Source organism: Triplophysa dalaica, chromosome 13 (assembly GCF_015846415.1).
Source record: "Triplophysa dalaica isolate WHDGS20190420 chromosome 13, ASM1584641v1, whole genome shotgun sequence".
Taxonomy (NCBI): domain Eukaryota; kingdom Metazoa; phylum Chordata; class Actinopteri; order Cypriniformes; family Nemacheilidae; genus Triplophysa; species Triplophysa dalaica.
The window spans coordinates 13,769,483-13,792,271 of record NC_079554.1 but is presented as its reverse complement, the minus strand read 5'-3'; the positions used below and the strand labels follow the sequence as shown (position 1 = coordinate 13,792,271).

Sequence of the window (22,789 nt, the reverse complement as noted above, 5' to 3'; positions counted from 1 at the left end):
TAATGTATATGTTGTGAAGCACCGATGTGGTAAATTATGTAGTGTAGGTGTTGGTGTGTGTGTTTTCTCATTATGGTTAACCCAGCAGCACAGCCAGTCTGCAGCACAACACTCGACAGAAGGTTGCCAGGAAACCAAGGAAACTGACATTTCAGAGCTTCTCCTGTCATGTGGGAACAATATGCGTCCGTAGCGCATTATAATGTGGCGCTGCAGGCTGAGCTACCCACAGTGTTCGCATTTCACCTGTGTGGCCTTAATAGCAGGGCTTGTATACTGGTGAGCTTGTTGACTGGGATTTGAAACAAAAAAGTAATGGGAGATTCACTGTAATTTGCAATCAAGTGACAGGAAGTTGGTGATTTGAAACAACATTCCAATAGACCTTTCCTGTCCGAGCATGCTACGCAAGTCCTAGTCCAGGCTCTTGTCCTGTCCAGACTGGACTATTGCAATGCGCTACTGGCTGGACTTCCAGCTTGCACAACCAAACCTTTACGGATGATCCAGAATGCATTACATTTACATTTATGCATTTAGCAGACGCTTTTATCAAAAGCGTCTTGCATTGCTTTATCCTATACATTTTACATAGGTATTTGGAATCGCCTGGGATCGAACCGACAACCTTGCGTTTTTCACGCAATGCTCTTTCCACTGAGCTACAGGAAAGCTACAGGAAATGCAGAGGCAGGAGTGGTTTTGAATGAACCGAAGAGACCACACATCACTCCTCTCTTCATTAGGTTTACATTGGCTCCCTATTGTCGCTCGTATCAAATTCAAAGCTCTGCTCTTGGCCTACAACACCACTGGTTAGGCACCCCCATATCTTCAGTAGTTAATACAGAATTATGTACCCACCATATCCCTACGCTCTGCCATCCCAAAAAAATCACTCTCATGTACTTTCTCTGGATCTGTTCCACATTTGTGGAATGATCTGCCCACTGCTACAAGATCAGCAGATACTGTAGCCATTTTTTGAAGAATCGGCTGAAACTTTTATTTTGTATACTGTGGTGGGCTATATGAGACCAGTTTGACTACACTTGTGCTTTTTGTTGTCTTTGTTGTTCCAATTTCTTTCCTTCATTTGTACGTCGCTTTGCATTAAAGCATCTGTCTAAATGACTAAATGTACATACAGTAATGGCTAGTAATGTCCAACTCTCAATTCACATTTTAATCAAATATTTTATTAAAGGTGTATTCAATTTTTTGTATTCATATTGCATGTTGCGTGTTTTAGTTGGAGGATGGGCAAAAAAGTCTTCAAAACATACTAACAACATTGTCATCAGTGTATTCATTTGTCCTTATAAGCTTTCTGTTTTTTTATGCGTTTTATGTATATTCAGATAAATCCTATTCCCCTGATATGCTGCAGTTTGCTTTTGCCAAATTATTTTGTTCAACGAATACCTTGAAAGTTTAGTGTTCTGTCCATTTTGAATCATACATTTCATTTTTAATGGTTTAATCTAACCTAATGAAACATTAAATGCAAATATAAAATTTAACCCTACTGTATGATAGTAACCATTATGAAACAAGAGTTTTAATTTTTTATGTATTTGGCAGAAGCTTTTATCCAAAGGATTGTACAGTTCATTAAAGCGAGCTAAAGGACTATATTATTCAAATGAGCAGTGAAATGAACAATAGGATGGAGGACAGTGGAGCTAGTTGATAACATGTATTTAGATGTGGTGTTACCCGTATTTCACTTCTCATCGTGTGGCAGAAGATTTTGAAGCTGTTGGATGACTTCTGGTCATCTTTGCTGCCGTGTTTTGCCTCCGTGCCGTGGGCGGCATTGATTTATTCACGTGGTGTAATATGCCCTTTGGCACAGCAGTGTCTATGAAACTCTATGTTGAATTTACAGACGTGCCACATGCTGATTTTCCCTCGGGACTATTTTTAAAGGAAACATTTTTGTGTTTTTAGGTACTTGTTGGTTGTAAAACAAGTAAAACATGTCACTCTTGTATGAGTTTTACAAAAAACGAAAGATAAAGTCTATTGTTACATTTATGTTAGTCTTGGATGCGCTGCTTGTAGTTGTTGGCATCCACATGGACTTTCCTTGTACAGTGGTCTCCGATTTATGTGTCGTTTTTATCTCTTTTTATTTGTTTTTTATATTTCTAATTTGTCATTATTCATTGTTTTGTTTTTCTGATTTAAACATCAAGACATTATGCTCATAAGTTCCTCCCCTTTTTTTTGTTTCAGATCCACATCTACATAAAGTGAAAAGGAGAATAAGAAGATCTCATCACAAAAATGGTCACGACACGTGCATGATTCAGCCAAAGAGACGCAGCATCAGGCCTCAAGTTCTCTTTTATATCCCACCATTGTTTGCGCTCCATTCTCCGGGCTCTCCATCTGAGTGGCTGCCCATGTTCCCTAAGCTTTATTATTTCATCTTCACCGCGGGCATGCTCCAGTGCTGAGCTCCGCCACATAACCGTACCATGACGAGTCTCAAGCGTTCCCAAACCGAGCGCTCTGTGGGCGGCTCTGTTCCCGCCACAGATGAGTTCTACACCCGCCGTCTTCGCTTGCCCAACGGAGGTGCTCCGCCACCTCGCAGCGAGAGCACACACTTGTCCGGCACACCCGGCGTTCCCAAAATGGGCGTTCGAGCACGTGTTGCTGACTGGCCACCTAGGAAAGATGGCGGAGGGGGAGGAAGTGGCGGAAATGGAGCGGGCGTGTGGCACATCACGGTGGAGACGGATTCACCTTCAACCACCACAGGAAGTGCCCAAAGCAACTTGTCAACAAAGCTTGGTCACCTGATCAGCCCCCAGGACTCATCCATGCTACGTAACATTCACAACACGCTGAAGCACAAGATGCAGAGCAAAGGTAAAGACAACCGCTTCCTCTCTCCAGACGGTTATCTCGGTTCGCCCCGCAAGGGCATGCGTCGCATTCGACAGCGCAGCAACAGCGACATCACCATTAGCGAACTGGATGGCGATGGCAGCGAGGGTTGGTCTTTCTCAGGCTGGACACCCATGCATAGAGAATACGGCAGTACCTCGTCCATTGACAAACATGGCGTGTCTGGTGAGAGCTTCTTCGACATGCTCAAAGGATACCAGACGGATGCTCCCGACCAGCGAAGCCCGGCTCCTGAAAAGTTGAGCGAGTTGCTGACGGTTGCTCATAAACAAACCGCCCTCGATTTGCCCGACGGACCTCTGGGTCCTCCGCGTGGCAGTCCCGCCAGTCGCCTGAAAGAACGAGAAAAACACATGAAGCGCCGTTCGAAATCAGAGACGGGAGGAGAGTCCATCTTCCGCAAGCTGCGTAGTGTCAAAGCCGAAGGGGATTCCTCTCGCGCCGGTTCCGACGCAGAGGACGGAAAGTCTGACGACGCGGGTCCACCTCCCAAACCGTGGATCTGCCACAAGGGTTTTGCCCACTTTGACATCCAGAGCATTCTGTTTGACCTGAACGAGGCCGTGCAGAGTCGGCAAAGCGCCGTCAAGAGGAAGAACACCACCACGGGTGCCTCCGCTGCAGCTGCAGCCTCGGCTTCTAACACCTCGTCTCTCTCATCCAACCAGAGCGGGGCGTACGGTTCCCCTTGCGGCAGCCAGGAAGAGCTCAATGTCAAGGACGGGCCATCTCTCGATTCGGGTGACGACAAGAGCAACGATCTGGTCCTCAGCTGTCCATGTTTCCGGAACGAAATCGGGGGTGAGGGAGAGAGAAACGTCAGCCCTTCGAAGCAGGGCAGTATCGGGAGCGGCGCCTCCAGCTCTTCCAGAGATGAAGATGGATCTCCTGAAAGAGCTCCTGACACACATTTTAGCAACGCAGGGGTGGCTGTCCTCGAAGCACCAAAGGATGGCAAGAGTCTCCATCATGATCGTGGAAAGAGCAACATCGTTGAACATGTGGACTTGGGTGCTTATTATTACAGAAAGTACTTTTACTTGAGAGGTGAGTGCTTTTGCTTTTTGAGGTAATTCTACTCTTGATGTTTCAGGAAGGTTTCCTCAGTGGGGATATTAATGGAGATTTTGCATTACCTGAAACAAACATCAATATGTTTATAGAGATCTTGTTAAAAATTGGCTGATTTGTATGGCGTGTTTTGTGCCAAAATGTGAATTGTTCCATTTTACATGCCCTCATGTTTTTCCAAAGTCATATTATTTTCGGTGCTTAGTGAAATACAAAATGAGAAATTCTGAGAACTGTACTCTTCCCACTTTTTAATGCGATCATGTATTGTTATGGTGTTTTGTATCCTTTTGAAGATTAAAAGCTTTAAACTCCAAAAAAGTGTTTTCAGCTCAGAATTTCTTTTTTGTGTTCTTGGGAGATCATATCAGACCACTTTGCAAAATGTAAATACTGGTCCAGCAACACTGGTTTTCATTTTTTGTTTCACATATAAATAACTATTGATTCATGGAATTTTCAATTGGTTGTTTTCTGTTCAAACATCCTGTTCAAAAAGTTCTTCTAGACCAGTGTCGAACCAGCATTGTTTTAGTATTTCAAAGTGGTAAATAATGTACAAGCAAATCTTAGACATTTATTTTTGTGTATATTTTGAATGACATAAATGTGTGTTAATGACAACGAAGTTTAATTTTTGTCCGAACCTCCCCTCTGACCTTTAAACAAAAATCCTCAGAGCACTGGAATTACTTGGGTGTTGATGAAACACTGGGACCAGTTGCCGTGAGCATCCGTCGAGAGAAACTGGACGACCACAAAGAACACGGTCCGCAATACAATTTCCGAATCATCTTCAGAACCAGCGAGGTAAGCTCATCCAAGCCAAATATCATTTTCATATTGCCAGCCTCTCAACGCAAAGTGCATCCTCGTGAGCAGTCAGTGGTGAGCGAGATCCAGGTCTGACGCCCACCGCCGTCTTATATAACATGTTCAGAAGCATAGCGAGTTCTGCTAGTGAGAACACGGGGCCCTGGCTGGCTCATCATCACTATACTTCTTCATAATCGCACACAGCTTTTGACAGCGGCTTTAAATGGATGGATGCTGGCTAGATCTCTCTAATTAAAGCAGAGAAAGAAAAAGCTCTCAAATGTGACCTCAGTCTAATTTATAGAAGCTACTTGTGATTCACATGTATTCCGATGGGCTTTAATAGCTTTGCGACTGAGGTGACGCACATCCCAACGCGGTGGGCTTTACACTGCTATTTCTAGATGGGCAGGTGGGCAGACATCGATTGCCTTTGTAGATAACTTTTCTTCCGGTTATTACGGCACCTTTTTTAATGTTTTACGTTCCTGAATCGTAATGAGCGGGTACAAATGTGAAATAGGTTGGACTGTGAAGTAGCAAGTGCTGATTTTCCCTGAAGGTCTGATATAATTACTTATTACATGAAATACTGAAGTCTGATTGGTCAGACTCGTGACATCGGGGTATTGAGGGCTCTTCTGAGCTGTTATACCAATGTTACTTGAATGTCACACTCAATAAAATATGAACTAAAAATGTTGAATCTCAATCAATATTTTGTTTCCTGGTGCTTGTGTGACAAATAATCACATATTAATAGAATTAGATTCAGACAACTGATCGCTATCACAATATAAATGTTTATTTGACGATCAACCAGCTTTATGCAATACAGCCACCTATTACATTACACTTGTTATTTAGTAGAGTATGTGTTTGAAACAGCTTTGACATTTTAATCTGAAGTGCTTCTCTCCTTCACGTCTTTCATCTTTCTACCCATAGTTAACAACCTTACGCGGATCTATCTTGGAGGACGCTGTGCCTTCCACCTCTAAGCATGGTTTAGCCCGAGGTCTGCCTCTTAAGGAGGTGCTGGAATATCTTGTACCCGAGCTCAATGCCCACTGTCTCCGACTGGCCCTCAACACACCCAAGGTCACAGAGCAGCTGATGAAACTGGATGAGCAGGGGGTATTGTGATGTTATATTCTTTACCGTTCACCACTGTTATTTCTTTGTTCGATTACAGAGTTAAATTTCATTTATTAAATATATTACGTTATATAATGATACAAGATATGATATAGTTACTCGGCATATCACAGATGACACTCATTTTTTGTTTATAACATACAGTTGCAGGTTACTTTATGTAATTATTTTCATGTAGGTCTAGTAAAATGTACATTTTACATTTCTCCGTTTTCTTTTTTGTTGAAGTCAAATGATGTCATACTGACAGTCTGACATGACCGCAAAAATGTATCTTTGAGAGCTCAAATTATAAATCATTATAGCTTACAGTTGCAAATCGACGCAAAGAAAAGCGACAGTTTTGAACATTGGTTTCTTTAAGTACTTACTGTTTTTTGTTCATTTGTAACCAAAAAAGTTACACATTTAGCTACAACAATAGTGAAAATATCCTACTGTTTGTCTTGTTGTTTGTTTGTTTGTTTGTTAATGGTCTTTCTCTGCTCTGTTTTGTGCAGCTCAGTTTCCAGCTGAAGGTTGGAGTGATGTACTGTCAGGCGGGACAGAGCAGCGAGGAGGAGATGTACAATAATGAAGCAGCAGGTCCCGCCCTTGAAGAGTTCCTGCAGTTGCTGGGGGAACGGGTGCGCCTTAAGGGCTTCTCCAAATACCGTGCCCAGCTGGACACTAAAAGTGAGTCTTAACCTCATAACGTAGGTTTATTTAGCTGCCAGTGAGGCCTGACGGAGGCATTGTGTGATTACAACCACGCTGTTAAAGAGACGAAACGCATAATCAATCTGAGCTCATGTCAATCTAAGACTATGGAGCTAGGTAATAAATTCCAACAGGATTGCTGTCCGAAAACACTACGGGTTGTGTCCATCCACTGTCAGCAGTTTACTGATGTGATTGAAATAAGAGTGGATCCTAACACCAGCAGTCATCTCGTGGTATAACTGTTTGATTTTGTTGGAACCTCCAGACCCAGTCATGCACACGGTGCCTGGCACCCGTCCTTTACTTCTTCCATGCGACCGGGAGGAATATTGTCTGGGATCACAAGCTAGCCTCTAATTCCATTTATCAGTCTTGACATCCTTGCCACAGAGCTCCCTCCACCGCTAATGCGGCCAAGTCGGGGCGGAAAGCTTAGACCTCAGCTTTACAGATTTGGACACGGTTTTGAGTCAGGTGGAGTAGAGATCAGGAAAAGAGGTCTTGAGATGAGTTTATAGACTGGAGCAGTTTAAAAGCAGGATGTGCGATTGTCAAATTGATCCTTTAAAGGTTCTGTATGTAAGTTTCAGAGGCCACTATTGGCGATGTAGGAAATTGCAACCTACAGCTCCGCCACCCCCCTCCCCCTCCAATTAGAGAAGCTACGGTTTGCAAGTCAAGTGACCTGGTTAATTTACAAAGAAAAATGTTAATTAAAATTAATAACGTGTCAGTGATTTATTCGCTTATTTTGCATAGCATTTTTTGGCACGGTATCTTGGTTCGTAATTTGGAGTTTATTGAAACCGCTTGCTAATGCTAAAGGCGTGTAATCTAACCACGAAAGTCTTAGCAGACGTTTTTCTCATCATCACAGAGTCAATCAAAGGACTTAACACAGGTAGTAAGAGGGAGAGGAAGAGGGAGAGGAACGTATCCAGGGAGGACCGCACAATACAGGATGTGGAAGCTAAGCAGTATTATAATATAATTTACACCCGATTTATGCAAATTATGATTGTAAACATGATTTGTAACTTGATTTGCACACGGCCGTGCAACAAGGACTTATAGTACATTTACAAAGTGCTAAAAATGTACAAGGAAAAACGCTACTTCACTTGATGATCAGCTCATCTATTAGCTAAAGCTATCAAACAAACAGTTCACTTATATTGCGGAAATGAGACAAATTTACCGGTCCAGCAGAAACTTCGGCATCGCTTAGCAAACCCGTTTCCTGCTTCAGTGTCCTCCATTTGTGAAAAGCCCAAATGTTTATTCGGATTTTCCGCCGTTTTATTGTCTCAACTTCACCTTGCTGCATCGTATTTTCTCTTTTTTGACGACACATATTGACGCTCTGTCGGCTCTTGTGCAGAGTATATGTGATCCGCCATTAGGGCAAATTTCACTTTTTACTGCAACAAAGAACCGTTTCTATTTCTAATAAAAAACACGACAAGTAAATTTTGTTATTGTTCTTCCTCCTCTACTGCTAATCCTTCTATGTAGTGGCTTTGCAAGCTGCCTCCAAAACACAGCCGAAGAAGAAGAACATAGTCCCCTGCATCCTTCGTTTAACGAAACGCGCTCAGTTTGTCCGTGTAGTGATACTATAGAAACATGGCTGTGCACATTGATAAATTACATGTAAGGGTGTGCCCGCGGTGTATATACATAAAATGGCTCATTGTAAGGTAATATAAACATTTTGGTTCATTTTGTAAGGTATTTCTTCACCACTCTTAACATAGTTTTGTATTTTATATTACATTTTGGTAAATAAATCCTTCAAAATGCTACACACTGTACCTTTAAGACATGAAGAAAGGTTCAATCAAGGTTTTGTTCCCTTCAGACGTAAAGAAAAGTTTTTAATAAAAGACAGACAGGTGGACACATAAAAGGTGTATAAGTATCACAATGTGAACGTGAGCTTTTTCTTGCAGCCGACTCTACTGGAACACACTCTTTGTATACAACTTTTAAAGACTATGAGATCATGTTCCACGTGTCTACAATGCTGCCCTACACGCCCAATAACAAACAGCAGGTAAGCCATCTAAAGACAAACTTGCTACTTCAAATAATTCTTCCGGTCTTTACAAACCCATTATGACTCCTAACCTGTGATGTTTGTGCTTCAAAGCTACTGAGAAAGAGACACATCGGAAATGATATTGTCACAATCGTGTTTCAAGAGCCGGGAGCGAAACCCTTCAGCCCCAAGAACATCCGCTCACACTTTCAGCATGTCTTTGTGATTGTTCGAGCACACAGCCCGTGTTCGGAAAACGCATGCTACAGGTGAGTGGTTTGAACTGTGTGCTACCAAGTATATATAGGGATGAGTACCCAAGTACCCAAACATGTGGGAGAAGACGGATCAGAATAGAGATTAGTTGCGTTAGTTGTTTTATAGGTCACAAATGCTCCAAAGGGGGCCTTATTTTATAGTTTTGTGATTTGTTATGGTGAAAATCACATATAGGGTATACCTGGGCGTACAATAAGTTTGAGAATTTATACATGTACACAATAGGACTGTCTATAGGATATATTTGATGCTCGTTTGTACGGTGTCTCTGAATTGTCAAAACATCTGCGCAAAACGCAGAAAAATCAAACCCAGTCTGAATTTTTTATGAAGGACGAAAATATCGGAGACAGTGTGTAAATGTGGTTGACACAAGATGAGGTTGTATTAATATTTTAATGTGCGAATATTTCAGAGGCAAATTTCGGATTCTATCTATCATAGCAATGGGTTTTAAAATGATTGGAGAGAGAGAGAGAGCCTGTAGCTCTAAACAAAAGTTTAAACAAGTGCAAAATGATTAACGATAATGTGTGTTAAATTAACACAGTACCCATAATCATGTTTTTAATATCACAGTTATTGACAATATTGGGACACCCCAAATACACAAACTACATACATATGCATAGATTTTAAAATGAGCCGTTGAGTGGAACAGAACTCGGGGTGCTGATGAACATAAAACGTTTTTAACTATCAAAATGACGTCTTCACTGTGGAAGCTGTGCTTTCTGAAGCGTTCTGCCTTGTTCTGAAATAACCCACGCTGCTTTCTTTCATGCTGCGGCTTCGGTGAAGAAATGACTTTTCATTCTGTGTTGTTAGTGCCTTTTTTTAGGAGCGGCAAATACAAGACGCATTGTGGACAGCACGCATCATTTCTGAGAGTTTGTGGGAGGAATAGCTAGAATGACAGTCATGAACTATTAACTATTAAAAAATGGTTCACAGTTCCACCTCATGGTTGCATGATCTGCTCTGGCTGCACAGTGCATTACCCAAGAGAACAGCGTTCTCAACCACTTTAAATGAGCTGGACCCGTTTTATTTTCCATCCGTGTGCTGTAGGGTGTTTGTCAGTTGGATTTGTTGACGGTTGTATCGCTTGTGGTCCGATAGGTGTAGAGTCATACAAAATAATAGAACCACTGTTGGAGATATAAAAATGTGTCACTTTGTGATTTTCTCCCTCACTCTTTCACTCGCAATGCTTGCTCGCTCCCTCTCTCATTCTCTGCTTTGCCTCCGTGAAACTAATAAGGGTTTTAATTGCTGATGGGCCTCATACTATGTCTTCTCAATTACACCCAGTAGGGAACATCATCACTGTTCGTGAAGGAACAGAAGTTACAAAAGGCACCCTGAACGAAGCACTGTACAACAATACGCCAAACAGAACGCAACACAATTGGAAACAGGGGGCTGTCCTCTCCTTAGAGGGCCTTGAGGGAGCCTTCCGCTGCACTCGACAACCTCGCTCCTCCCGCTCAGATGGAATCCCTCTCACACCCTTCAACCACATGATTGAATTTGACTGTTTTAAGCTTAAACCGTACGCAGTTTTGGCTGCTGCGATAATTCATTGAGACTGTTTACACAAGATATTGAAATTATAGTCAGAAAGTGGATGAGGTGGGTCCAGTGGGGGGAGGGTTTTCATTTGCGTCTGTGTATCGTGGCTGGAAAAGGGAAGTGCAGGATTGCAAGGTGACTAGAGGTGTTTATGGAGAGAGTTAATGATTCACTTGCTCTCCTGTTGTTTTATTGGCTGCTGGTAGGTGCTGTAGTGGCTTAGAGTGTTCAAAGGTACCATTTATTTTTGGCTAACAACCTCACAACCACCAGTAATGTGTGTTGGTACATATTAATAGTAATTGCAATATCTAGAGCTTGTTAAAGTCTCACACTGTGTTTCCTGCACTGCTACAGAGTACTACAGAGATGACGTATTTTGGTATGCAAAAGTGAGATTGAATTTTTCCACTTCCTGTTCCATTGCCCCAAAGTCTATGGGTTTTTGGAATGGATTTTTGCCTTCGGTTAACAAAACTGCTAAATATTTCACGTTTTAATCTATGGCATAAAACCAAACAATTATAAGCACCTCGTGAATTTGTTCAACCTTTATTCTGTCTTAAAAACAGCTGTTGCTAACAAGGTTCTGAAAGCGGCTACTTCCTTTGGCGGCGACGTTAGACATCATCGCGCATATAATTCTCACAAATAATGCAACATGGGCACAAATCATTGTTGGGGATTCATTCACGGAGTAATTACTTACCAGAGAATACGATTTAATAAGTTGTTGGAGGTTTGGTAGTGGTGACATTGATATCGAGCCACCATTGTGTAGTCTGTGTATAAGCCTTGTGTTAGCTTTTTACTCCTGCCGATTGTATTTAGGCTTCAAAAATGGCAAATATTGTGTTCATCTGTGAAGAGGTGGGACGAGACCGTGAGTCGTCTCGTATCACGGAGGAGATTGGGAGCATAAGAGGATGAGCGACCAGACTGTCAATGAGAGATGACCAGGCCTGGATTTAAGTTGTGGTTTGTGTTATTCGCCGGCAGTTGTCCATGAGGGGCTGCCGGCTGTCTTTTTACTTTGTTGTTGTTTTATTAAATGTTTAAATGTTTGCCGGTTCCTGTCTCCTTCCTTCCCTCCTTTGTACCTTGTTACAGTTTGTTAATCGCATGTCTTATTTTTTGCGATCTTCCAAAAGTCTATGGGAAAAATGCATAGGCTTTGGGTTGAGGAAACCAGCGCAGATTTAACTTCTGGGTAGGCAATACATCATCTCTGAGGTACTCTATTGGTCTGCTGGAATTTTTGTTTAGATTGTATTTGCTTGTAAAGGAATGAAAGGATATGGGGGCTTCTGCCCTTTTTAAATGGATTTTAAGCAAGAATCAGAAGAATTTTGTGAAACGGATTGAATCATGGTCAAATTTGTTCATGAGCTGACGGTTGTACTCTTGGTAGCTGACAGCATTATCAAATTAGTCGACATATTGAATGAATCAACACTCGAGGGGAAAGGGATTTAAAGCATTTAATGAATGACAGGCTCTCCGAATCTGCGGAAATCCACAAAGTTTTGAAAGCACAGATTCTTGTGGACCCTAAAGGAAAAAAATAAGACCGTATTGCCAAATACATTATACTTTGACAATAAACTGTGTTAACTGTCTTCATTATTGGAATGCAGTACATTTCGTTTTAGCAGTTTTTAACTTTATAGTTCTATAAACAAGTTGGCAATCGTGAGAACACCTGTGTATTTTTGAGTGGGTCAGGGTGTTATTCGCTTGCGTGGAGGTTCTCATGGTTGCTTGCAGTGGGCAGCGGATGCTGCTCCATCAGCCCACACGCTGTATATTTATACTTCACATATAATCCAGTTTGCCTCTCTACCTAAGCCGAGGGGGTCGGGCCATGACAATAAAATCAAGCCGCTCACTGTTAGTCACTGAATCGCTCGTTGCCCAGAAGTGGATTATGTTTGGATGGAATGTGCACTGCGTTATTCTGGCCTTTTGAAAAAGGTTGATGACGGTTGATTCTGTAAACTCAGTGTAGAATTGAATTGTTGTGTGACAATGGTACAGCACCAGTCATTGTGAGGGGTTGAACTGATTTTGTGCTTATGCAAAAGAGAACGCAGCACAATAGAAAGAACCAGATAATGAAGGTGAAGACTGTACTTAAAAGGTTTTTCATTCATAAATAAATAATTGTCGCACTCATTTTTTTTTGGGCTCACTTTGTTCCTCTCAGTATATTAAACAAAATATTCTAGGGGCTACGAAAGTTTTGTGGATATGGTCAGAAATCCTGGTACTGGCTTGCAACGGTTTTCGAAAATGCTGGCAGGGGAACAGTTAATATACAAATGTGTTGTATAGTGTTTACCTATAAACACCATAATGCAGAAGTCAACAGAGCCATGAACCGAAGAGCACTACTGTGAAACATTCAGTCAACAATGCAAATTTGATATCTCTACTGCTACACTTGACACTTTCTTTTGTTTGCGGGCCAAAATCTAAGAACTAGCATGACAACAGAGAGACTCATTCCACCATTTTATAGCAGCCACGCTGTGTACAGAATAAATTTGGTTCATGAATCAACATGGATGCTTTAGGGAGGTTTGAGGATGTTTTAGCAGTTATCTTATACATGTGACAAGCATTATGTGGCTTTAAATCATCTCACTTTGTTTTCTCCCTTCATCCCTTAAAGCGTTGCAGTTGCTCGCTCACGAGACGTACCTGCTTTCGGACCACCGATTCCTGAGGACGCCACTTTTCCAAAGGCCACCGTTTTTCGAGATTTCCTGCTGGCTAAGGTGATTAACGCTGAAAATGCGGCTCACAAGTCCGACAAGTTCCGCGCCATGGCCACACGGACACGGCAGGAGTACTTGAGGGATCTGGCCGAGCGTCACGTTACGAGCACACCTATTGATCCTTCGGGCAAGTTTCCTTTCATTTCTCTGGCTCACAAGCGTAAAGAAAAGACCCGGCCGTACAACAGCGCAGAACTGCGTAGTCCAGGGGCCATCACCTGGTCTGTATATGCTGAAGATCACGGGGCCGGAGGAGAACTAGAGGCCCTACTGGCTATTTCCAATGACTACCTGGTGCTGGTGGACCCAGAAGCCAAGGCTGTGGTCTTTAACTGCGCTGTCCGAGATGTCATCGGTTGGACAATGGGAAGCCCAGCCTCCATGAAGATCTACTACGAACGTGGAGAAAACATCTCACTGCGCTCCATGAATAACAACACGGAAGACTTCCGGGAGGTTGTCAAACGTTTGGAGGTAAGTTTGGAGTTTTGGTGGCGTTGTACGGATGATGTTTTGTGGCAAATGTTGTTGTCCACGTATAGGGAGTTAAAACAAATATCATGACGTGTCAAGTCAATCAAATTTTAGAAGTTGCAAACCCACATTTGGTCTTTGACACTTAAAAATGAGTTCAGTTCTAAAGTTTTGCACATGAAACCACATTGAGATTCTCTTATCTCTGGGTCCTTATAAATGTACTTGTCAAAAGAAATGTTTGTCAATAATCAGAATCTAAATGGATAATAAGATATGTCCAATACTCATTGAGTTGTTGACTTGCAGATTTCTTTCTTTTTTTTATTGCAACCATTGGCCGGTAATGCAACAAGAAGTGCTAAAGTTAACAGATTCCAATTTTACATCTACCAATATCTGTGGGAAATCAAATAAAGTTGCTGCCAAATTTTCTGTCATTTTTCACTCTCTTTAATTTGGCTCCAACTTTTAGTGGAAAATTCTGTTAAAATGATTGAATTACTCCGTCAATGTTCATCCGCGGCATTTAATATGTCTTGCTTTATAATCATTATTTCAATATGTATTATTAGTTTTTCTCGAAATACTTAGAAAATATGGGGTAAAATTTTAACGGAACGAAAAGATTAATTGCACCTTTTAAGGAATAGTTCACCCAAAAAGGAATAAAAATGAGCATGGTCAAGTCAATGAGGACCATTTTGGGTGAGCTATTCCTTGAAAATGAATTAAAATGACTTTTAACAAGTAACCGGATCACACACACAGCACAGGGACGTTAAAATGTCTCTTCTGGCACTTGCGCCCAAGTGAGATTACAACCAGAAAGCTTTCAAATGAGCTCAAAGTAGTTTTTAATGCCTTTGTTCTACACGTTTCATCGTGTGAATTAATATTATGTTTAAGAGAGCCCTTGCATAACTGTGTGGTGGCTTGAATGTACTTCTGATTTGGCCTCCTGCCTATTATGTCACTCTCCAAGTGCGAGAGCTGTTGCCATAGTAACTAGTACTCTGTGAACTGAATCTTCATGATCTGTTTCGCAGCCACGAAACATGTTTGCAGAGCTCCCCTAATACTTTCTAAGAGAAAGGCTTTGAACCTGGTTAATGTAATAGTGTAGTGGATATACATTTCACTTACAGGAGGTACATTACTACAGTCAAATCTGTTTATCTCTCCCCACTTTGGCAGCACCTCACTAAAGGCTGTGAAACCAGCGAGATGACCCTCCGGAGGAACGGCCTGGGCCAGCTTGGCTTTCACGTTAACTACGAGGGCATTGTGGCGGAGGTTGAGCCGTACGGTTACGCCTGGCAGGCGGGGTTGAGGCAAGGCAGCCGATTGGTCGAAATTTGCAAAGTGGCTGTGGCCACGCTTTCACACGAGCAGATGATAGACCTTCTCCGCACCTCAGTAACTGTGAAAGTGGTGATTATACCACCCCATGAGGATTCCACACCTCGCAGGTATACAGTGTACTCTCTGCTGTATTGGTTTTTATTTCTCCTCCTGTATTTATAGACCTCGTGTTCATTTTTTATGAGATCACCAGTGAATTTGGAGAATATCAGTGTGACAGCAGTTTTGTATCGATTATTGCTTTTGTTTAGATCTTGATGGAATTACTTTTATCAGATGGAAAACTAAATGGAAGTTTTGCAGTACGACAATACAATGCAAACTGTGCACCATTGTGCCCACACATAAAACCAAAATAGATGAGATCCGCCTTTCAAGTCAAGGCTTGCCTGCGGGCACAGTGTCAACTGAAAGCTTATAATGATCACAACCTAAACTACAATCATCAGACCCAGTTGTCGTGTGTTTGTGTAGACTGCTGTGTGTTCTTTGTATTCACTTCTTAAAAAACACTTTTTGTTTTTTCTAAGTTGATAGTCCACTGAATGGTATTGGATAGTGAGCAAACGTGTGGAAAAAATGAGTTATTGAAGGAGTATCAACTTGCACAGATGGTGCTTGACCCGTGTCTTCATTTATCATAGCTTTACCTGGAGTCTTTGACATGCACATGTGTTTGGCTGTTACACATTTTCACTTCAAACACAGGATTTAGTACAGCATTCAGAACAGAGGCATATTTAATCTTTATACTTCCTAAAATTTGTGTCATAGTCTGGGAAGCATCGGGAAAATAAATCAAAACAGTTTTGTGCTGTATGCTGTTACTTTCCAGCAGAAGTGACTTTATGAACAGATGTCTTTAGTGACGTCGGTACAAAAAATTATCCATATTTTCAGAGACATCTACTTGACAAGGAATGTGACCTAAGATATTATGAAAGGTTTTATTTGCAGTGAAATATGTAGACGTAAACGAAAATATAAAAATGCTGTTTATGTTTAAAATTATTTTTAGAAAACCTTCATCTAATATCCTAATATCTAATATCTTGATGTGTCCATATTAAAGTATTTTAGCTCAGTGGTTAGGGCATGGCTTTAGCAACGCCTAGGTCATGGGTTCGATCCCAGGGATAACACATACTTAGAAACAAATGTATAGTTTAATGGAATGTAAGTCGCTTTGGATAAAAGCTTCCGCCACATGCAGAAATGTGAATGTAAAATAAGACAAAAATACTAGTGATTATAATTGTTTATATCATTTTCTGTTTGAATACTCGATTCTTATTGGCTGGAAGGTGTGTATTAAAACCCTTTCACGCACGGGTCCAGTCAGTTATATTACATTTAAAATATACTGATGAAAATAACTATCATTTTCACCTGTTTGATCTAAAATTACACCGTAAATATCAATAAGAGCTTTAACTTGGCAAATAACCATGGTAAAAATGGGATAATCCACAGAGTTTGAACAGCTTTGCGTCTGGTGGTTCTTGGCCTCCACGTCATGCATCAAAACCCTTTAACGCACGGCTAGCTGTGGATTATCCCTTACGTAATATGTGTTTTTAATAGATAACTTAAAGCCGCAAATTAGGTTCAAGTTTAAAATGAACAAAAATTCTGTATTTGTGCAACTACATGAAATTGCAGCGTTCAATACGGTTCCTCTTTACTTTTATGTACCTCAAAGAGTAAAAAATCACAATGGTAAGCTTATAATAATGATTTATAAATTCGGCAATCAATGTCATTTGATCCAACACGCATAAAGATAAGTGTGTTAAATAACCTGCAATTTTATGAGTGATGGAGACCGCTGTTACGAATCACAGTTTTACTGTTAAATGATAAAATATGAATATTTCGTTCTATCCTAACCCTTAAAAAAAAAGCAGGTACGGCAAGTAAAAATCTTCTAACTATTAAATTGCTGTCCTTGCAGGGGATGTTCAGAACTGCACCGCATGCCCGTTGTAGAATACAAGGGCAGTAATGAGAGCGGCTCATATGAATACAAGTTTCCTTTCCGGAGCAATAACAACAAATGGCAACGGACTTCATCCAGCCCACAGCAATCTCTCACCGCCTCGCCCCAGAGTCACAGCGGAACCCCGAACCGTGCCGTCAGCCTGGGTGCCAGCATGGGCAAGACCCTCTCAGCCGAACGGCCCGAACGAGCCGCTGCCATACCACGCAGTGTGTCCAGCGACGGCCGACCTCTGGACCCCAAAAGGTATTATAAAATGTCCGCCTCTATGTAGTGGAGTTTGTGATGTAAAAGTTGCTCTTCTCCTTCATTATTTGCTAGTTTTTCCCGTCAGTGTTCACATGCCCCTCCGTTTATCCGTACCTGTGTGTTTCTTTGGTTCTCTCCCTGCCTCTCTCAGGATTTCTCCGGGTTCTGAGAACTATGCCCTGAGTTCCTCCCTAATGTTGGGCCGCTCGCCACACAACCGCAGCTCTCCCAGTAACCTCTCCTGCTCCAGTGACACAGGCTCGGGAAGCTCCGCTCACTGGAGGCAGAAGTCCATGCCTGAGGGGTGAGGCTTTACCAAACACAGCGTTTCACCTTCTATCACTGTCCGCTGCCTCTTCCTTTCCTGGCTTCGACAACTGCAGTCTAAGTAGATGTGACGAGACTTGTTGCAGTTGCATTTCTCAATCACCCACTCATCTCATTGCTTTATTTGTTCTAGTTCTAACAGAGCTTTTAATGACAAGATGCCTGCATCATCGACCACAACTGATGCATGCAATTCACAGCGTGATCGTTTCTGTTCATTTTATAGATTTGCGCACAACAGGCACTCTCCACTCCCGCCGGAGAGGCAAATGGTAGCGGAAGGAGGGAGCAGCGGCAAGTCGACCCCCAGCTGGCCCAGAGTGGAGGACGGTTCCGACAGACCACCATCAGGTCGGTGCACACTCCATCAGTCATCAATTATTAAAGAAAAGAGGGTAAATGGAATATGTATAGAAGTGATGACAGAAGGCGATCAATGAAGAAGCGCTACATGAATGAATGAATGAGCTAAACAAGACTGTAAACTGAATGAATGATTGAACAGGAGAAATGAATAAAAAGGAAAATGTCAGCAGTGAGGGTTCAGAAACTGAAAAGAGGAAAACTCAGCGGCAAATAAGTTAAATGAAGCGATTCTTTGAATGGTTGGATCCAGAACCACACAAGTGTTTTCAAAAAACTGTAATGGAATTATATTTGTTAACTACTAATATCAGGTATTGTGAAATTATAGATTTGCTGTATTGCTTAAGAGAGGGGTAAGTAAACCCAGAATATACCAAAAACTTGAAGTCCTTCATATTCTTTATTGGCTTAGTAGTAAAAAACAAACAGCTGCAGAAAAAAATGAAGAGACCATTCAGAATATTTATTTAATCAGCATTTCTTGATGTGTTGTGGGTCGAAAATCGAACCTCAGGAGACTTCCAATAGCAATGTGAAAGACTGACGACATAACAAGACACATGCTGATAAAATTCCAGATAATCATATACTTTTTTTAACTTTTCATAAATACATGTACAAATATTACTGTTATATTGCTTAAAAGTTAATATTAACTTGTTTTCTTTGTAGTATTTGATGTCTGAAAAATTCAGAGCATCATTGTTATTTTAATTTCCTGTTTCATTTTTTCTAATAAAATTGTTATTTGAAATTCGGGAAAAATATTGAAAGTAGTTCACAGAATAAAAGAAAAATGATTATTTGACCTAAACTCGAATACCTATAAATAGTAAATTGAGATTTACTTCATTTTTAGTAGAATAAAGATAAGATATATTTAATTTAACATAAAGTATGTACACTCCTACATGAAAAAAATTAGAAAACAGCAGTGAGGGTCCTATACAGTACTGTGTTTTTGAGCATTAATATTGTAGATATGAATGTATACTATAGTTTATCAATTTATTATAGTGGTTATAATATACTACAGGACACTACAATTTACTACAGTTTACTATAGTAAACATTTGAGCATACTACATTATTCTATGCTGGCTAACAATAGAATCATATTGTGGACGAAGGAAAGATGTTAATAAATATATTGTATTTGTGATCTGTGACATTATGAGTCAGTTCACAAATCTTTTTCAGCACAATTCATAACAAAGGTTTGCAAATGTTAAAATTTAGATTTTTGCGTAAACCCATGGCCCCTGCATTATTTCTACAGCCCATCGGGGGAGCTGTGACCCACTGTTTAGACTGTTGAAATTTAAGCCGGGTGTTTAACACATTCTTCTTAACATATCTGTGAGTTTGCAAACAAAGACATTGAAGTGTATGAGCTGCATAGTTCTACTCAAGGTGATTGTTGACATCTTGTACAGCAGACTGTACTGTTTCTTGTCCAGTATTTCCACCTGGCCATGACAGCTTTCTTTTTTTGGTGGGCCACACTTGTTTGTGACAGCAGCTCGGTTCAGTGTTCTCACCAAACCGATCATTGCATACTACCCACCGTTGAAGACTTCTCTCTTGTATAACTGTGGTCAACCCCGGAGTGTTCGATAGATCAAACTTGGCCTTTGAAAAGTAAGCTGTGTCCAGTGAAAGGCAGAAAACATAGACGGTGCCTCTGAACAGCAGGCCGTACTGGTTCAAACGAAGACTGAAATACCTTCTCTTTCCTGCTGGTACGGTTGTGTAAGCAGGGCTTTGTGCCTCCAGCAACCCCCCCTCCTCTCATCTCACTTTTCAAGGTCCAAGTCTGCTGTGAGTCACAGCCACCCCCTTTCTGCGTATTTTTCTTGTTTCTCTTCCTCTCTCCATTCCTTTGCCTCTCCACATGTCTCCTGCTTTTGACAGAAATATACCCATTCTTCTGCTGGGGCTGAAGCTGAAGGCAACGTTGTGCAGCAGTCACTTTGCTAACTGTCTCTTCTTTTTAAAACCAAGAGTGATGCCAACCTATTAGTTCAACATTATAACCATAATGGAACCTCATAAGTGACCGATTGTGACACTATGCGATGGCTGCAACTCGAAAATTATTTTTAGTAAACATCGTGTTATTGCAGAATTCACCCAGGCATGCTAAACACTATCCTGACACGAAACCGGGTCTGATCACCCGGTCTGGATATATTCTGCAATACCAGCCGTCTGGATGCATAGTATTTATCCACACATTTATTTATAAGTAAATAATTTTCGAAGTCATCGTGACTTGCGGTACCCGAATAAGCCTGTGTTTTGGTTTTAGCAGTTGTTATCAGGGACCAATCAGAATCGAGTATTCCTGAGAGCTCTCTAATAACAAATAAATTGCACACACATACTTTTTTTTCATGCCATATGCTATATATTTCTATTAAAATGTATCCAATTTTAATATAAAAATGACAAAATTGTAACATTTTATTCTATATTAATATAAATTAATATTTTAATTTGTTCCTCTCTTCATCCACCTCCATACGGTCTTTGTGTCGAGAGCGCTCTTACAGTATGAAGCCTTAAGATGCTGCCTACATAGGCTGCTCACTAAGTTTTAGAACAGAGCTTATGTGTCTGTCTTCTTCTTCCCCTCCATTTATGTTCATTCTTTTGTATATTTTCAGTAAATCATCACACCGTTTTTAGCCTCTGGCTCTTGTGGTTGAGCGGCCCACCTCCGCACTTTCTCTGACCCGTCTTCGCTTCACCACGTGACCTGCTCGCTTTCTTTCTCTTTCTGAATCTCGGACAGTAATAGCAGGTTCCAGCCCACACAAAACACATCTGAGCCATTCGGCACAGTAAACCTCATGACCTGTGCTGTAAATGTTACCGTAGCCTAGAATTATCCTCCTCTCACATGATTGCAGTCGTTTGTTATGCGTGAGGGGTCAGCACTGGGACGGTTTTGTCTATGGTGTGGCTTTTAGCAAGGTCATCTCACTGGGTTATATCTGTCAAATGTAGAAAATGTTAACGCGAAATACACAAAACAAAACTATGGAAATCCACAAAAGATATTCCTACGCAAATGCGTATTAGGCTTTGAAGGAGTAAGAGGCAGGAAATGAGGTGCCGAGAGGAAGGAAAGTCTTTGCACAAAGAATTTGCCCCCCTCGCACAAAGCAATGCTGCAGTGGATCACAAATGTGCATAGAAGGAAATGGCCAAATTTTATTTTGGGGGTGGAAAAATAGTATATTACTTTTATGTCTTAAAGTGTTATTTGATGTCTAATGACCCACGTCTTGGGTCTGTGTGAACTATGACACTGTTAGTGTCATCCAAAGATTTTAGTATCAGCTTGTTCCTGTAGCTCAACTCGTAGAAAGCCAAGTTAATTGGTTTGATTTCTAGGAAACACATGCATCGATCAGATGTATAGTATACTGTATGACCTTAAATGCACTATGTTTATATAGATGTTCTCTCAATTCAAATACATACAATTTTTGGTCATTCTGGCTTCTACGTATTCTCCCTCTCTCTCTCTCTCTCTCTCTCTCTTTCTCTCTTTTTCTCCTGCAGTCCATTCTTGTTTAATTGCTTCTGCTATCTATTTTGGTTACGTAACAGTCGACAATTACACAGTGGTTTCTTTTACAGTCAATATCCTGAAATGAAAGTGGCTTCGACTGCCTCGGACCTACAGTTGTGTTCCAATCAGATTCTTTTGAAATCAAATTGTCTGTCAAAAAAGAGATTATTTCATAAAAAGGAATTATCAATACTGACTCATGCACTGCTGTGCGAGTGAGAGCGGATATTATACTTTCATGTGTTTATGGTATTTCTTGTATAAATGAGTCATGAGTTTGTCTGTTTCATCACATCTGTAATTTTGTATCTTTTAAATACTGTCTGTTTGTCCCGTTTTCTAATGCCATGAACATGATCTCCATTTCCCCCTGCTGTAGATGCCCCGGTCACAAAATCAGGCTCCTCCTACTCAGGTGCCCCACGCATCCAGAGGCAGGAGCAAGTCATTCACCTTTCTCCCAAAAAAGGCAGCCAGGTGAGGTTCTCTACTTGAAGAGAAGTTTCTTTATGGAATTCTTTTTGAATACCTTCTCACTGTCTATTTTCTATCCGTCTCAGGAAGGTCCATTTTCCCACTCCAACAGTAACACACTATCCAGCACCGCCTCTAGTGGGGGTCACAGTGATGATAAGTGGTATGATCTCAGTGGTGGTGGACTTGGAGACCAGCCAGACTCGGAGCCCAACGGTCTGGGTGGTGGTTACCTGCAGGGAGCTTCAGCAGACAGTGGGATTGATGCCACATCATACGGACCCGCTCATGGGAGTTCCAGTTCTCTGCTGGCTGTGGGAGCTTCTGGGGCAAGGGAGAGGGCTCCTTCACCCTGGCACAGCCCTACAGAGGGGGGTCGGAGGGTGCTTGAGAGATCCCCTCCTGCCGCAGAGTCTCAAGTTTCCCCTGCTGAAGCGCCGCCAACCACTAACCGCAGCCCACCAACTCACCTGCTTGTTCGGGATGGCAGTTCCTACAGTCTGAGCGATATGGCCTCCTTCTCCAGGTATACTGTCAAGCAGGCTTATTATAGTTAACTAAAACTATTCAAATAAAATGTATCGGCCAAAATATTGACGTAAAATTTT

General features: G+C 41.4%; 1 protein-coding gene across 2 annotated transcripts in view; it reads left to right on the top strand.

The window, feature by feature from the left end:
- sipa1l1 (signal-induced proliferation-associated 1 like 1) overlaps positions 1-22,789 on the top strand; it is a 72,865-nt gene that overhangs the window by 42,408 nt on the left and 7,668 nt on the right. For both annotated transcript variants that reach the window (XM_056763690.1, XM_056763689.1), the window contains exons 2-14: positions 2,242-3,969; positions 4,673-4,803; positions 5,758-5,946; positions 6,468-6,642; positions 8,622-8,725; positions 8,822-8,979; positions 13,239-13,818; positions 15,016-15,290; positions 17,138-17,428; positions 17,583-17,735; positions 17,985-18,109; positions 22,087-22,184; positions 22,268-22,707. In XM_056763690.1, coding sequence (XP_056619668.1) covers positions 2,487-3,969; positions 4,673-4,803; positions 5,758-5,946; positions 6,468-6,642; positions 8,622-8,725; positions 8,822-8,979; positions 13,239-13,818; positions 15,016-15,290; positions 17,138-17,428; positions 17,583-17,735; positions 17,985-18,109; positions 22,087-22,184; positions 22,268-22,707 — 4,202 coding nt within the window. In that variant the 5' untranslated portion in view covers positions 2,242-2,486. The remainder of the gene's footprint in view (positions 1-2,241; positions 3,970-4,672; positions 4,804-5,757; positions 5,947-6,467; positions 6,643-8,621; positions 8,726-8,821; positions 8,980-13,238; positions 13,819-15,015; positions 15,291-17,137; positions 17,429-17,582; positions 17,736-17,984; positions 18,110-22,086; positions 22,185-22,267; positions 22,708-22,789) is intronic.